Genomic DNA, 17,039 nt, shown 5'->3' with positions numbered 1-17,039 from the left:
ATCCAGTAACTAATGGCCAAAGATGGTAAATCAATGGCTTTATGTAATTATTCTTTCTTTCATTCAACCAATAGTTGCTGGATTTTTACTATGCATAAGGTATTAAGTTAGGTGCACTGGGTACAATGATGGGTAATTCAAGCTGATCCCTGGATGCTATTACTTTTGTTTTTCAAAACTATTTCCCCAAAGCCATTGAAGTGTCCTGTTTCTCTAAGGTTTATGCTGGTTGACAAATATTTGATCCAAAACATGTTTGGTTTCCTATGATGAACAGATATATTCCATCTTGTACTCTTCTTGGTACTAATGTGAAAAATACATACTTTTTTCAAACTTACTTGTGGTATTAACTTTGAAAATCATTTCTCTCTTTAGTCAGAGAGAAAATCTCTGCACAAGTTTACATGATGTTAAATTATTTTAAAGTATAGCTATTTCCTTAAAGGGGACTATCTGGAATTACAGAAATTACTCTAAATCCATAAGTATACATATTTTGCAGACTTTTTAAAAAACTATTTTAATATAACCATGACACATTAATTTTTGCAGAGCAAATTTTTGAGAAAACTTTGAAGAGCACTGCATCTGGAATATCCTCTTCTTTATATGCTTAGATATATCAAATACATTTATCACCTAAGAACAGGAATGATTAGAACAGCTACAAAATGCTGATGGATGTTAGAAGTCCCTGAAAACATCCTGTTTTATTTACAGTGATAATTTAACTTGAATAAATTGACTTTGGAGTTATGTATTTTATTTGAGAATAAAATGTTAAATTTATATTAATATTAGAAATATGAGAAATGTTATATTTATGTATTATTTGTAGTGTCTTTAAATTTAGTGTTAATTACTAAAAATATTTTAAAACTTAAAGAACACAATATAATTTCAATATAAACTGGAAATGATAAAACGAGAATCCTACACAAAAGTAAACTAATTAGAAACATACAGCAATGTTACACCTAATCTCCATAATGCACCACAGCCAAACTGCCAGTTATTCATGGAAACAAAAAGATAACTACTGAAATGCTTAAATTTTGCACTTACCAACCTCCACAACACTAGAACAGTTGGGGTCTGTGAAGCCATCTGGACACTCACAGGAAAAGGAACCATCAGCCAATCCTGGCAAACAGATACCTCCATTTTCACATGGATTGGGATCACAAATATCACCTAAGGCATTAAAAAAAAAAAAAAAAAAAGAAATTGACATTTTTTTTTTCTTCTTAGGCATTGAAACATACTAGTTTACTTTGCTATGGATGTTCTCTTGGCAATGTCAAAACTCAGGGTAATATTAAGATTCACACATAAGATTTGCAAGACTCATTTCAAACCATGTACTCAAAAAAAAAAAAAAAAACCAAATACTGTGTAACATGGTAAAAATTGAACTGCATAATTCAAACACTGCCTCTGAAAGCTATTGGTTCAGTTTGGAGTTCCTTCATAATATGTAAAGAGAATGTTGTCTAATTGGTTAATAAATACTAACCTAAATATCTGTAATAGACTGGTGTCATTAATTACTCTGATAAATACCTTCTTTAGTTTCACACAGTTTATTCTTTAACTCTTTAAAGGACAGGATTTATTTCTGGATCCCTAGAATCTGGGCTTGTCCATGTGATTTGCTTTGGCCAGTAGGTCATTAACAGACTTGAAGACAACAGAGATTTGAAAAGCACTTGAAGATACCTACTTCCTCTCTTGGAGTGCTATGATTGCCATGTGAATGAATTCAGGCTAGCTTGCTTGAGATGGGTGAAAGAAATGTGGAAGGATAAGAGAGAAACTGCTACAGAGAAATAAGTTATGACATACATGATGGAAACCCCACAATGCGTGGCCTTGGCTATGGCAATGGGTGGCAGACAGTATCAGGAAAAGCAGTCATGGCCACGAAAAGCTACAAAAATGGCTGCCCATTTTATGTAGCAAGTAACAATTGATAAAGCTGTCATCTGAGGTAACTGGGGAAGTAGAATATGTATGCGATTAACTTTGCATATGAGTAAGGAGATTTCCAGGCAGACTGTTAAAGCATTAGTTGGCTCTTACTGCCTCCATATGATAAGGTGCTACAATAAAGAGATGAGCTAAATAAAGGACCAGTCCTTTTGAAAAGTAAAGGGAAGTAGTATACAAGGACCAGGACTTGTGTTAGAAAACACAATTGTTTCTAAACTCCCTCTTCTTAAAGTGGTAAATTATCGAATGCCAGAAAGACATGGCCCAACATAAATATCAAATCAAGGATGTGGCTATAAACCTCCGTGTGAAAGCATTTCAAATAATTCAGATGGAGCCTGAAAGATCTTCTCAGCTAAATAAAAGGGCTTCCAGAGACCTTAAGGATTGTCCCTAAGAAGACTGACATACTCAAAGTAGCACTGATTAAGACTGGAGTAAAAAACCAGACTTCAGACAGAATCATGGGTGTGGCTCTATTGCACAGAGGATTTGAATCAGATGCACAAAAACGCATAGTTTTACAGGGAGTTTGTAGGTGAAAGTGCCACCTCCTGGACTCAATGAGTATGAGATTTTTCAAAATAAAAAAGCATCTGGGCACCAACCTCCTACTAGATTGTATTTCTTAGTTACGTTATTCTCTGTAAGGTTTTTCACATGAGAATTATTTAATCTCTTCTCCAGATGAAGCACTTTAAAAATATTTGAAAAATGAAAATTCAGGTTATGATTTCTGTCAAATATAAATCAAGTCATTAGCCACACTAAGATGATAGACTAAAACAGTACATAAGCACTGGAGCAGATCTTAGAAAAGAGAGTCATAAAATGAATGAATGAATGTTTGGGGAATACTAAAGAATTTAGCGTGGCTGGACCATGGAGTATTTAATCTGGAATGGCTAAGAAAGTATAAATATGTTAGATCAGGGAGGATTAAAAAGTGACATTGTAATTTTTAAGATAAGCAATCAATGAGAGTGTTTAACATTTTTAACATGTATTTTGAAGTTTGGACATGGTCAGATCTAAATTAAGAAGACAATCCTGGCAGCATTTTGAATGGGGTGGTTGATGACTGATAAAGATACTTCAGTAGACTTGCTATCAATTATATACCTGTCATCTATCTATCTATCTATCTATCTATCTATCTATCTATCTATCTATCTATCTACCTACCTATCTATCTATCCATCCATCCACACATATAGCTAGCTAGCTATCCTTCCATTTGTCTATCAATTTGTCTATCTGTCCTTCTATTCCTTGAGTACCTACTGCATAGTAGACACTGAGGTAAGTGTGGTATATACCAAACTGAATAACAGACTATGGAGCTTAGTGGGAGAGATAAAAATGCAGGAACAATTACAATTATATTACACAGTAGTAACACCTGCAATTGGTATACATGATCCAAACTGTGGGACCAGTGGAGATTTTTAAGGAGATTCAGTGCTATCAGGTGATGAAGAGGAGACGGCATACACTTAATATTACAGGCAAAGGGAATAACACACTTAAAGGTAAAAGATGTCTCATTCCAGGAAGTTCAGGTAGATCACTGTAGCCAGAATATAAATATGTATGAGAAATACAAAATGATGAGGTCCAAAAGGTAGGAAGGTCATATGAATCAAGGTCTTTTATGCTGTGCCAACAATTTTGGAGTTTATCTTTAAGCACTGGAAAATTATAAAAGAAATTGAAATACGGGAAAGTGTATCACCACATTTGTGCTTTGGAACAATCACTAAGGCAGCAATGTGTTGAATCAGATGGAGGAGGTTGGGCTGAGGGAAAAAGGGAAATGCATTTATTGTTTGAAGTAGTCTCAAAAAAAAAAAAAATGATGAAGATTCTCTTGACCCTTCATAGAGGTGGCTACAGACAGGGAAATCAAAGTAGGCATCATTTAATATCAAATCTAGTTAATAAATACTAGCTAATGAAACAAGAATAAAAGTTCCCCCAAATTAAGACCCATCCACCTATGTGAAGTAATCAATGTAAGCACACAGTCTCATATTTACATATTTACCTAAAAATAAGAACCCTTCTTTCAGATCCCACTCTGTCCTATAACCAAGTTCTTGCATCAGGTAGTAACTGAGATAGGCCTACAGTCCTGATATACCCAGGGCCAAAGGAGGTCCCTTTGATTATCCCATCATTATGTAGAGTGCCTTAAGAATCCTTTCTGGTGCCTTAAGAAATCTTTCATGGCACTTGTGCTGCCCTCCCTAGATGATAATCCTAAATCTAGTCAATTTTCTACCAGGCATATGTGGGCCAGTCATATCATGCTTCTGTGGTCAAAATGAGAGAGGACTATTTGTTCAAGTCTCATTATATCTTAGAGATGCCAACTGTTGTTTAGCTGACATGTTTTTCTCTCTTATCCTTATAATTTTTGTTCTTTTTTGCTTATGGAAACACATTTCTAATACACTATAAAATTTTCATCTTATTTTCTTCATTAACATACTATCTTTTGAAAGGGAGAAAAGAGGTAATAGATTGGAGAAACATGTACAAGGTAGAATCAAGATGACAATTTGACCAAATTGATCCAGGGGTTGATCAAGAAATTTCGGTTGATTTCCAGAGCTCTTGCCTGTATGATTCAGTAGCCATCCTTTTTTATGCAGAAAAGTCTGCAGAAGATCTAAAATGAAAACATCCTATTAAGCTATTATATAAGTAGATGTAGAATTAAAGAGTCTCTGCTTAAACATGGGTTGCTAAGTATGAACGTTAATACTACATTTCACTGAGTGTATTAAGGGAGTGCAGGGGAATGGCGTGGACGGTATGAGAGCAGAGAGAAATGAAGACAGGAGAGGTCCTTAGGTACACCAACAAGTAAGTGAGGAAAAGATATAAGATTCTTCGTTAAAAGAAAGAAGTTAATGCTTGGCCCATTGTACCCTGGTATAAATGTTCAGTTTATTAAACTGGGGTCTACCATGTCAAAGTCTTCCTGAAATTAATAAGGGTCCCACATGTAACTGTGTTGGGTGGACAGTGGCAACCAAAATCAAAGTTTTGATCTTGGACAAAGTAGAGGATAAACAACAAACATAATTAGGGTTACTATAGATTTTGTTTAAAATCTGTTTCTCTTTACGTAATCATTAGTGGCATGCTTTTATCAGATGGCATCTGATCAAGGAGATGCTAAGATGAAGATAAAAGTGTAACAAGTTTATTGAGAAGTAATGTCTGCTAATGACAAAATGAGGAGGAAGCAGAAACGAGTAGGAAAAGCTTCAACTTGCGACATAAGTATGACACCAATAAAGATAAATGGAAGACATGAGGGTGCGGATGGTCGGGGCAGGATTGACCACGGAGAGCCTCAGTCTATAATGCAGATTTGAGAAAGTCTTAGCCAATTACACAGTGAGCTCCAGAGCAAAGATTATTGTTGGAAGGATTTCCCCTAGGTCAGGAATGACAGGCACTAGGGCAATCCAGGTAGATTGAGGGTCTAAGGCTCAAGTAGGTCCTGAAAGTTCTGCAGGAGACTGCCAGCTAACTACATACTTGCAGTTGGACAGCACATTCTTTCTTAAAGAAGGATTAGAGTCGTACACCTCCATGGGTACCCACAATCCCCTCTCACCTCAAATATGTCCTGATTTGAATGAGTTATATGGTTACTTAGGTCAAAACTATCATATCTCAGGCTATTTCCTCTATACAGCCATAATCCCAGTGGTTAGTACAGATGTGGGTTGATAACTTAAGTGAAAACAAACTCTCTCTTGGCTAGAATTTCACATATAATTAAAATACACAGTATGGACTTCTGATCCTCTGTAATGTCAGTTTATCCAAGGTAGTAGCACCTCAGGTAAGAAATTCTGACTAAAATGCAATAGGTTCTCAGCCTTTAAATCAAGTATTTTTTTCTGTTTGTTTCCCAGTGGATATGTTGGTAGATGTTGTTTGTTTTCTTTCTTTCTTTTTTTTTTTTTTTTTTGAGATGGAGTCTCGCTCTGTGCAGCGGCGCCATCTTGGTTCACTGCAAGCTCCGCCTCCCGGGTTCACGCCATTCTCCTGCCTCAGCCTCCTGAGTAGCTGGGACTACAGGCACCCGCCACCACGCCCGGCTAATTTTTTGTATTTTTAGTAGAGATGGGGTTTTTAGCCAGGATGGTCTTGATCTCCTGACCTTGTGATCCACCCACCTCAGCCTCCCAAAGTGCTGAGATTACAGGTGTGAGTCACTGCGCCCGGCCTGGTAAAGTCTTTTAAAACTGCAATGACAACCAGTAAAAGAGGTTAGCCTAAGGAAAGGAAAACAGGGCAATATAAGATTTCATAGTTCTTTATCCTACTGTCAGCAGGCTCCTAAAATATACTTCTGCATATTCTAATGTGTGTAGCATTATACCTTGATGTTTCTTGGCCGGCTGGCCTCACCTACTTTAGATTAGGACAGATGTGTTTAGTTCCATTCTAACCATGTTTTATGGTTCCATCTGCAGTTTATGGCAGATTCAGGCAAATTAAGCTGATGCCGATTTGCCTTTTGGCAACAGAATAAAGCAATTATTTTTCCCAGGGGCAAGAAATCATTGCAGGCTAAATTTAACTTACTGTTTGCTTGCTCTTTCCACCCACTCTCCAGAGTTCTGATAGGACTGCGTGATTTTGCATGAAATCAATGTTGGCTTTATTCTTCTCACTGACCTCCTACCTGTTGCCTGTCACCTCATGTTCAAGGTGATTTAGGGACTATCTTATTTTACTTCATTACCCATTGCAATCCATGACCTTTAACCTCAACAGCAAAGTGTGTTAGCACCTATAAAATACTATTTGGTACTGCAGAAGACAATGGTTAAAAAAACCTAAAAGCCTAAAATAGGTACCTTTATGATTGTGCTCGTGCATTTTCTGTGAGCTTAGTGTATAATTACACAACTTCTCTTGCCATGCAAAGAAGAAAATTCTATATTGGTACTACTGAGAATCAGGTAGAAAGGACAGCTGATTTTGTTCACGGATAGTTAAACTCTTGGATAGTTTATGTGTTCAGGATTCTTTATATGTTAGTGTTTGTCTCCAGTTGACATATCAGATAATTACTGAATCATTTATGACATATTCATATGCCACAAATAAATAAGGTCGCACTCACTGTAATAAAAGCCATGAGAGGAGGGAGAAACAGGCTGATGAGAAAAACGACAAATACAACTGGTTATTTATGACAGTGACGCAAGGCCTTCACATGAGCTGCAAATTCAAGGATAAACTAGAGTCAGTGATGTTAAAGTCTAAGGAGGAGCATTCTAGGCATAGGGAACAGCAAGTGGTCAGCCCTCATGACAGGTAAGACAGATATGATTTCAGGAACAGAAAGGAAGACAGGGGAAAAACTCTCAATAAATGTTTATTGCCATCCACACATTTTTAATAGAAACTGATTGATAATTTAAAGCTCAACATTTGATCCTCTGTGTTCCTGGTAATCAAGGGCAATTCTACTAAGCTTATTCTTTATATGCAGTAAACATCTACTGAACATATGCTATTGTATTAATATTTACTGGCTAATATACTTATGAATTTATATGTTGAAATCTTTCTTACATATTAATGTATTTACATAGTACTGTTAATGTATTTATGTATTGACAGTTATATAAATATCCTAATAATTTATTAAGATGAATGCATGCTTCTCCATTTTTTTCTGCTCTTTTCAAAGTGCTGGCAGCCACCTAGAATATGTCTGCACCATCATCCCTGCCCTCTCTCCATTTCTGTAAACAAATTTGTGTACAGATATAGAAACAAAAGCAAAAAAGTAGTAATATATCACTATAGAATGTTACCTCACTAACACAAGACATTATTTAATTTCTTCAATATCTCAACAAACTAAATGTGAAGGACATTGCAATACATACTTACATGTGAAAAGGTAAAATGCAGACACCATTTAAATTCATGTTTTGCATCTGTGACAATGCAGCTCTGTGCATTACAACCTCATCTTCAATCTATTGCTTTCCCATTGAACTGTACTATCATTTCACTTAAAAACTGAAAGAAAATAAAGGTTTTGCCTCCTATTGTAGAAGTCAGAGTTTTCAACCAATCTACACACAGAATATTTGACAAAATGAGCCAACTCTAATACACAAGTGAGTAATAATTCTAGTTAAAATTAGATAAAGTTCATGAGCATTTGCATACTCAAATTGGTAAAACTCACAGAAAATGTTAGCACCCTTATGACTTACTGCCTATGAAATTGTGTGGAACTAAATAAATGTCATTTTTAAAAATCAACAATAGCCTCACAATTTACTTTTGTGCCTCTTTAGAGACAATTTGTGTTAAATATTGATATTTCACTTGTTGAATATTCTAATGAGTTTGATGCATAGGTTTTGATTTAAAGCCTTTTCTCACAATTAAAGCTTATGAGTGTGGCCAATTTTAATTTCAAATAAATGTGTTAAGAAGGTGCAATCTGATTCTTACCTTCATATGTACTTTTAAAATAACTTCTAGTTATTATTGCAGACCACCTTGCAATTTGGAAGTGTAGAGAAGGAAATAAGATACAAATGTCAACAGGAATAATTGTATCTTCATTGATAGAATCTGCCACTTTACTGATAAATCATTAGGCATCCTTGCAATAAAAGACCATCCATCTCCACCTCAGTGTCCACAGAGTCCAAAAATAACCACGGAGGACACAAATCAAGTAAATGAACAAAGAAACCTCTTAGACTTAGACTGACTCAAAACCACATTAATGCTAATTTAAAGCAGGACATCTCTTAGATGTTATTCAGTGGTTTGCCTCACTATTTTCAGTGGTTTGCCTCACTATTTTTAAGACATTTTTCTTTTTAGTTAGGTTTTCAAATGCTAAGGGCATATTGGACTGAACAAAATAAGGAGAAAATCTTCTGTTCAGTGTTGACTATTTGAATTTCACAGCTGATGACATAAGGCTTCAATCAAGGTCTATACTGGATATAAAGACAAAAATGTTTTGGGCTCTAACATTTTGAAAAACAAAATCTTTTCGCATATTTTTTAGTTTAAAACACTGGAGAGTCCCTTAAAATACAGTTTCTAGAATTGAAAGGGACATTCGAAATGATCTAATACAGTGATTCTCAGACTTTACTGCATATTAAAATCACAGGGTAGGGAGAGGTTTTTCAAATATCTTATGCCCAGTCCAATGAAATCAGAATCTCTGGGGGTGGTTCCCAGCCCTCCACGTTTCCTTAAAGCTAATCCAAATATCTCAATTTATTCAAGAAAAAGGACAAAGTAATAGGAGAAACCAAGGAATAAAAGAAAGGAGGGAAAGAGAAAGTTTGGAAGTTAGTTTGTATTTTCCTGCCTTTAATCGGGAGAAAGGCAAATGAGGAAGGTATTTATGTGACCACGCTTCTTTGTTAATTCACTGAGTTAAGAAAAAAATCATTTGCAGGAAGCTACAATCGGCAAATCATAAATAAGGGCACTCACTATGTTAGGGAGAACAGAATAGCTACTATTTAATATTAACATACATTCCCTACTAATGTGTATTCCTTACAAAATAAGTAGCGAAAATTTTGTAAATAACCAGGAAATTCAACCATAAACTACCTTTCTCAAGGTTGGTTGTTTTTTGGGATTTTTTTTTTTTTTTTGAGATGAAGTCTCACTCTATCACCCAAGCTAGAGTGCAGTAGCATGATCTTGGCTCACTGCAACCTCCACCTCCCAAGTCAGGCCATTCTCATGCCTCAGCCTCCTGACTAGCTGGGTTTTCAGGCATGTGCCTTTATACCCAGCTAATCTTTTGTAGTTTAGTAGATATGGGGTTTCACTGTGTTGTACAGCCTGGTCTTGAACCCCTGAGCTCAAACAATCTGCCCGTCTCGGCCTCCTAAAGTGCTAGGATTACAGGCGTGAGCCACTGCACCCCTGGTCCCAAGCATTTTTGACTATATGATTTCTACCTATGAAGAATATCCATCCAGTCATTAGTTAATGTTTACTGAATATTAACTGAAGTCCATCTATATGCCACTAAAAGTCATAACTGTTGCACATATTATAGGGTCCATGATAGACAAATTCGTGTTCTCAAAGACTCTCACAAAAAGACACGAATAAGTTGATAAGTAGTTATCACTGCTTGTTAAGTCCAAGAAAGCATTAGAGAGGGACACCAAACCCGGAACTGTGAGTCAAGAAGCCTTCTGAGAGCAAGTGACCTTCAATTAGAGACCAGAGTGAGCACCAGCGTTGCATAGTTCTGTGGGTTTAGTTTAGCTAAGGGCTAAGAAGTATTGTCTTGCTTTAGAAAAGGTGATGTTCCTTGATGACCTAGATGAGGGCACATCCACAGGAGTGGTAGGCATCAGTGCCAGCCTGCATTAGGTTAAAGAATCAAAGGGGTAGGGGTATTCGAAGTAATGATGCAATTCTTTCAAGAGTTAGATGAAAGCATGGCAGTGTATTATGTGGGGTATACCACTGTGATTTAAGAAAATCAGGGGGGGCAGAGTTAGCATCCTACTCTGCTACTCTCTAATTATTCTGTGTTTATAAATCATTGTTTGCTTTTTCAAAAAATGGTAATTGGTAAAGAATAAATGTTATAATGCAGGTTACAAGTTTAGTGAAGTTCCTGCCATAGAAAGCTCTCAATAAATGTTAGTCAAATACCTATAGAAATCCAGTGGGACACATTTTGGAAACATATTTAAAACATCAGAAACCTGATGATGCAGGTGCTGATAGAAGCAACTACTAGAAAGAAGAGGTTAAAGATAACAGTAGAGAAGGAATAATCAGATGGGTGAGGACATGTGTAAAAATAAGATGAATGAGCCTCGGAGTACATGTGGACGGGTTCAGCTTTGACTCAAGGAGGAAGATGTACCAGGAAGTTTGAGCCTGGATGACACGAACTGAAGGAGTTCTGGCCAGGAATGGTGGCTCATGCCTGTAATCCTAGCACGTTGGGAAGGTGAGGTGGGCAGATCATTTGAAACCAGGGGTTCGAGACCAGCCTTGGCAACATGCTGAAACCTTGTTGGGTTAGAGGCATACTAAGAATGCAAAAATTAGCCAGGCGTGGTGCTGTGCACCCATAGTCCCAGCTACTCGGGAGGCTGAGGCATGAGAATCCCTTGAATCCAAGAGGTGGAGGTTGCAGTGAGCCGAGATTGTGCATCTGCACTCCAGCCAGGGCAGTAGAGCCAGACTGTGTCTCCAAACAAACAAACAAATTGAAGGAGTTCCTATTTGAAGTTTTCTGTGTAGCAGGCTGCTAAGAATGTGATAGGATCACAAGTTTGAGAAGGATAGAAGGTAAAATGCGCCTGCAGTAAATAGAAGGCTGTTGTTTGGGAAAACATAGAAAAATGATGGAGGAAAAGTACTGAGGGACCAAACAAGAATTGATAATGTCAACATGTACCCCATTGTGTATCAGGTCAGAGCACAACAGCTGAGGTAGTGCAGGCACACAGCAGATGATGGATCCAGGCTTGTGGTTTTTACCAGATAGGTGTAGTGAGGGTCGACAGCAAAGGAGTGACACCTGACCACTTTATTATGTTTGTTGAAAAATGCACAATATAGCTTACTGAACCTTATGCTTTTAGAATATATATTTTTATAATCATGCAACAGTTACAAACCCAGAAAATTGTTCTTTCAGAAAAGATTGCAGTGCTTCAGTTGACAGCAGAGGACAAACTAAAAGATTGAATTTGGCTGCCGTATATAAATAATGCAGCACATCATGATGGCAACAGTTAGTCCATCAATCTCTGTCAAGAACATAAACTCACACCGACTTTATAAAAACAATCAAGTGCTACAAAAAAGATGAAATTCAGTGCCTTGTCCAGCTGTAGACGTTACATAGAATCTTCTTATTTAGATCTTAGATTGTGAATTCCTACTTTTCTAAGCGTAAATCTGGTCAGTCACATATAAAAATAACCTCCAAGAAAAACAAGTCAAACACAAATTGGTTAAGTTGATCACTTAATAAGCAAAGTCACCTAAAAGAAGAACAGAACATTTTGCTAATCACTAAACTGTTATATCAATTTTTCAGGCAGAAAGGTATGTAATGTTAAAATTAGAGAAAAAAAATTGCAAAGCGGAATTTCATGCTTTAATTATATCTTGTTTAAAAAGTAATAATTTAACACAGCAGTAGAATGTCTTAGTTTCAAATTACAGCATGTAAAAGCCAAACGAGTATCTTTTCCTGTTGAGAAAAGTTTACCTTATACTGTAGCCCCAACCATTTATTGCCAGGATGTTTTAAGTCCCCTGATTGCATAACATTATAAACCATGTCACCAAACTTGACAATATATGCTTATCTATTTGGTAGTTGGCAAATACAGAGACATCACCAAAATTAAAAGTGGTAATCTTTCAACTGAAAATAGTCAATAAACAGCTAGTTAAATTTAGAATAGAAGTCATATTTTAAAAGTCAGGTTTAGTTACTGTAGCCTTGTAGTACAGTTTGAAGTCAGGTAGCGTGATGCCTCCAGCTTTGTTCTTTTGGCTTAGGATTTTCTTGGCAACGCGGGCTCTTTTTTGGTTCCATGTGAATTTTAAAGTAGTTTTTTTCCAATTCTGTGAAGAAAGTAATTGGTAGCTTGATGGGGATGGCACTGAATCTATAAATTACCTTGAGCAGTATGGCCATTTTCAAGATATTGATTCTTCCTATCCATGAGCATGGAATGTTCTTCCATTTGTTTGTGTCCTTTTTTATTTTGTTGAGCAGTGGTTTGTAGTTCTTCTTGAAGAGGTCCTTCACATCCTTTTTGAGTTGGATTCCTAGGTATTTTATTCTCTTTGAAGCAATTGTAAATGGGATTTCACTCATGATTTGGCTCTCTGTTTGTCTGTTATTGGTATATAAGAATGCTTGTGATTTTTGCACATTGATTTTGTATCCTGAGACTTTGCTGAAGTTGCTTATCAGCTTAAGGAGATTTTGGGCTGAGACGATGGGGTTTTCTAAATATACAGTCATGTCATCTGCAAACAGGGACAATTTGACTTCCCCTTTTCCTAATTGAATACACTTTATTTCTTTCTCTTGCCTGATTGTCCTCGCCAGAACTTCCAACACTATGTTGAATAGGAGTGGTGAGAGAGGGCATTCGTGTCTTCTGCCAGTTTTCAAAGAGAATGCTTCCAGTTTTTGCCCATTCAGTATGATATTGGCTGTGGGTTTGTCATAAATAGCTCTTATTATTTTGATATATGTTCCATCAACACTGAATTTATTGAGAGTTTTTAGCATGAAATATTGTTGAATTTTGTCAAAGGCCTTTTCTGCATCTATTGAGATAATCATGTGGTTCTTGTCTTTGGTTCTGTTTATATGCTGGATTACGTTTATTGATTTGTGAATGTTGAACCAGCCTTGCATCCCAGGGATGAAGCCCACTTGATCATGGTGGATAAGCTTTTTGATGTGCTGCTGCATTCGGTTTGCCAGTATTTTATTGAGGATTTTTGCATCGATGTTCATCAGGGATATTAGTCTAAAATTCTTTTTTTTTGTTGTTGTGTCTCTGCCAGGGTTTGGTATCAGGATGATGTTGGCCTCATAAAATGAGTTAGGGAGGATTCTCTCTTGTTCTATTGATTGGAATAGTTTCAGAAGGAATGGTACCAGCTCCTCCTTGTGCCTCTGGTAGAATTCAGCTGTGAATCCATCTGGTCCTGGACTTTTTTTGGTTGGTAGGCTAATAATTATTACCTCAATTTCAGAGCCTGTTATTGGTCTATTCAGGGATTCAACTTCTTCCTGGTTTAGTCTTGGGAGGGTGTATGTGTCCAGGAAATTATCCATTTCTTCTAGATTTTCTAGTTTATTTGTGTAGAGGTGGTTACAGTATTCTTTGATGGTAGTTTGTATCTCTGTGGGATCGGTGATGATATCCCCTTTATCATTTTTTATTGTGTCTATTTGATACTTCTCTCTTTTCTTCTTTATTAGTCTTGCTAGCCGTCTATCAATTTTGTTGATCTTTTCAAAAACAAACAGCTCCTGGATTCATTGATTTTTTTTAAGGGTTTTTTGTGTCTCTATCTCCTTCAGTTCTGCTCTGATCTTAGTTATTTCTTGTCTTCTGCTAGCTTTTGAAAGTGTTTGCTCTTGCTTCTCTAGTTCTTTTAATTGTATTGTTAAGGTCTCAATTTTAGATCTTTCCTTCTTTCTCTTGTGGGCAGTTAGTGCTATAAATTTCCCTCTACATACTGCTTTAAATGTGTCCCAGAGACTCTGATACATTGTGTCTTTGTTCTCATTGGTTTCAAAGAACATCTTTATTTCTGCCTCCATTTCGTTATGTACCCAGTAGTCATTCAGGAGCAGGTTGTTCAGTTTCCATGTAGTTGAGTGGATTTGAGTGAGTTTCTTAATCCTGAGTTCTAGTTTGATTGCACTGTGGTCTGAGAGACAGTTTATTATAATTTCTGTTCTTTTACATTGGCTGAGGAGTGCTTTGGAACCGGTAACAAAACAGAGGTATAGACCAATGGAACAGAACAGAGCCCTCAGAAATAATACTACACATCTACAACCATGTGATATTTGACAAACCTGACAAAAACAAGAAATGGAGAAAGGATTCCCTATTTCATAAATGGTGCTGGGAAAACTGGCTATCCATATGTAGAAAGCTGAAACTGGATCCCTTCCTTACACCTTATACAAAAATTAATTCAAGATGGATTAAAGACTTAAATGTTAGACATGAAACCATAAAAACCCTAGAAGAAAACCTAGGCAAGACCACTCAGGACATATGCATGGGCAAGGATTTCATGTCTAAAACACCAAAAGCAATGGCAAAAAAGACAAAAATGACAAATGGGATCTAATTAAAATAAAGAGCTTCTGTACAGCAAAAGAAACTACCTACAGAGTGAACAGGCAACCTACAGATTGGGAGAAAATTTTTGCAATCTACTCATCTGACAAAGGGCTAATATCCAGAATCTACAAATAACTCAAACAAATTTACGAGAAAAAAACAAACAACCCCATCAAAAAGTGGGCAAACAATATGAACAGACACTTCTCAAAAGAAGACATTTATGCAGCCAAACATGAATGTCTGTTTCATGTGTCAACAGACACATGAAAAAATGCTCATCGTCACTGCCATCAGAGAAATGCAAATCAAAACCACAATGAGATTTCATCTCACACCAGTTAGAATGGCAATAATTGAAATGTCAGGAAACAACAGGTGCTGGAGAGGATGTGGAGAAACAGGAACACTTTTACACTGTTGGTGGGACAGTAAACTAGTTCAACCATTGTGGAAGACAGTGTGGTGATTCCTCAAGGATCTAGAATTAGAAATACCATTTGGCCCAGTCATCCCATTCCTGCGTATATACCCAAAGGATTATAAATCATGCTGCTATAAAGAAACATGCACACATATGTTTATTGTGGCACTATTCACAATAGCAAAGACTTGGAACCAACCCAAATGTCCATCAATGACAGACTGGATTAAGAAAATGTGGCACATATACACCATGGAATACTATGCAGCCATAAAAAAGGATGAGTTCATGTCCTTCGTAGGGACATGGATGCAGCTGGAAACCATCATTCTCAGCAAACCATCACAAGGACAAAAAAATCAAACACCGCATGTTCTCACTCATAGGTGAGAACTGAACAATGAGAACACTTAGACACAGGAAGGGGAACATCACACACCAGGGCCTATCATGGGGTGAGAGGAGGGGTGAGGGATAGCATTAGGAGAAAGACCTCATGTAAATGATGAGTTAATGGGTGCAGCACACCAACATGGCACATGTATACATATGTAAAAAACCTGCACATTGTGCACATGTACCCTGGAACTTAAAATAAAATAAAATAAATAAATAAATAACTTCAGGTTTAGATCTTGATGAAATTTTGTAAAAAGTGAATGATTTCATACACACCTTTTACAACAAAGTTTTCACATGAAGACAATGGTTTATAAAATAGTTGATGTATGTTCTAATTCCAAAGAATCTCTAAAGTTCCATGAAGTAAATCTTTTTATTCACAGCCACAACAGTCTTAGGGAGCGAAAACATAAATCACTTTGATAAGGCACCCCTCTGTAGACAAGTTTACTGATAAACATGAGAACAAATGAGCTCTTTAATTCTTTTAACAAACATGGAATCTGTTATTCAGATTTAATGGCTATAAGGCCAATGCATTTCCTTAATGTATGGGAGTTCTTGACAAGGAAAGACAACTGAGCAATTAACTCAGTGGAAGTCAGAAATTATGGGTGTTTTGCCACCTTGTTGGTTTTCAACAGGTGTCAGGTTATTGCTGTTAACACTCCAATTTGCATCTTTATAGGGAACAACCTAATTGGAAGGAGAAACTCAAAGTGCCCTTTCTTCAGGAGTTACAGATGCCTTAATGGAATTCCATTTAGAATACAGCCTTTTACACTAAGTAGATCAGATAAATATTTAGGAAGAGGGGTTTTGTTACCTCTCGGGGCTACCAAGTAAAATGTGACTTGCTGAAAAGAAAACATTAAGCACAGAAAGGGACAGCTCTTTAAGAACTTTAATACATTAAGAAAACCCATTGCTTCTATTCTATCAATAGTCTCACTGCATTGGGTCACACAACGTGACAACTTAGTGGTAGTCTCTGTATCCCTCCTGTCCTCATTTTTGTGATGATCTGGTCCCATCAGACCCTTTCCAAACCCTGACCCAGCCCCAACATGAAAGAGGAGGGCTTTATGCAACTCTAACCCAAAGCTCAGAACCTAGCACTGGTTTAATCTCTGCTATTGAAGAGGCTCTGGCCTTATCTGTCTATCTCTTTTCTCATTGGTTGAATTCTTTATGCAATTTTGTTAGTGACTCTCAAGGGATGGTATGCATGCAGTTCAGTATCATCTTGGGTACAGGGCTACAAGTTATGTAAACCCTTGGGGAACTCCTATCCCAAGACC

The 17,039-nt window shown here is 36.8% G+C and overlaps 1 protein-coding gene across 1 annotated transcript in view; it reads right to left on the bottom strand.

Annotated features, from left to right (window-relative positions):
• EDIL3 (EGF like repeats and discoidin domains 3) overlaps positions 1 to 17,039 on the bottom strand; it is a 453,978-nt gene that overhangs the window by 304,850 nt on the left and 132,089 nt on the right. The window contains exon 2 of the mRNA XM_010376216.2: positions 1,069 to 1,197. Coding sequence (XP_010374518.1) covers positions 1,069 to 1,197 — 129 coding nt within the window. The remainder of the gene's footprint in view (positions 1 to 1,068; positions 1,198 to 17,039) is intronic.

This window comes from Rhinopithecus roxellana, chromosome 3 (genome assembly GCF_007565055.1).
Source record: "Rhinopithecus roxellana isolate Shanxi Qingling chromosome 3, ASM756505v1, whole genome shotgun sequence".
NCBI classification, from domain to species: domain Eukaryota; kingdom Metazoa; phylum Chordata; class Mammalia; order Primates; family Cercopithecidae; genus Rhinopithecus; species Rhinopithecus roxellana.
Note: the sequence above shows the minus strand (reverse complement) of the source record. Positions and strands in the feature narration are given on the sequence as shown.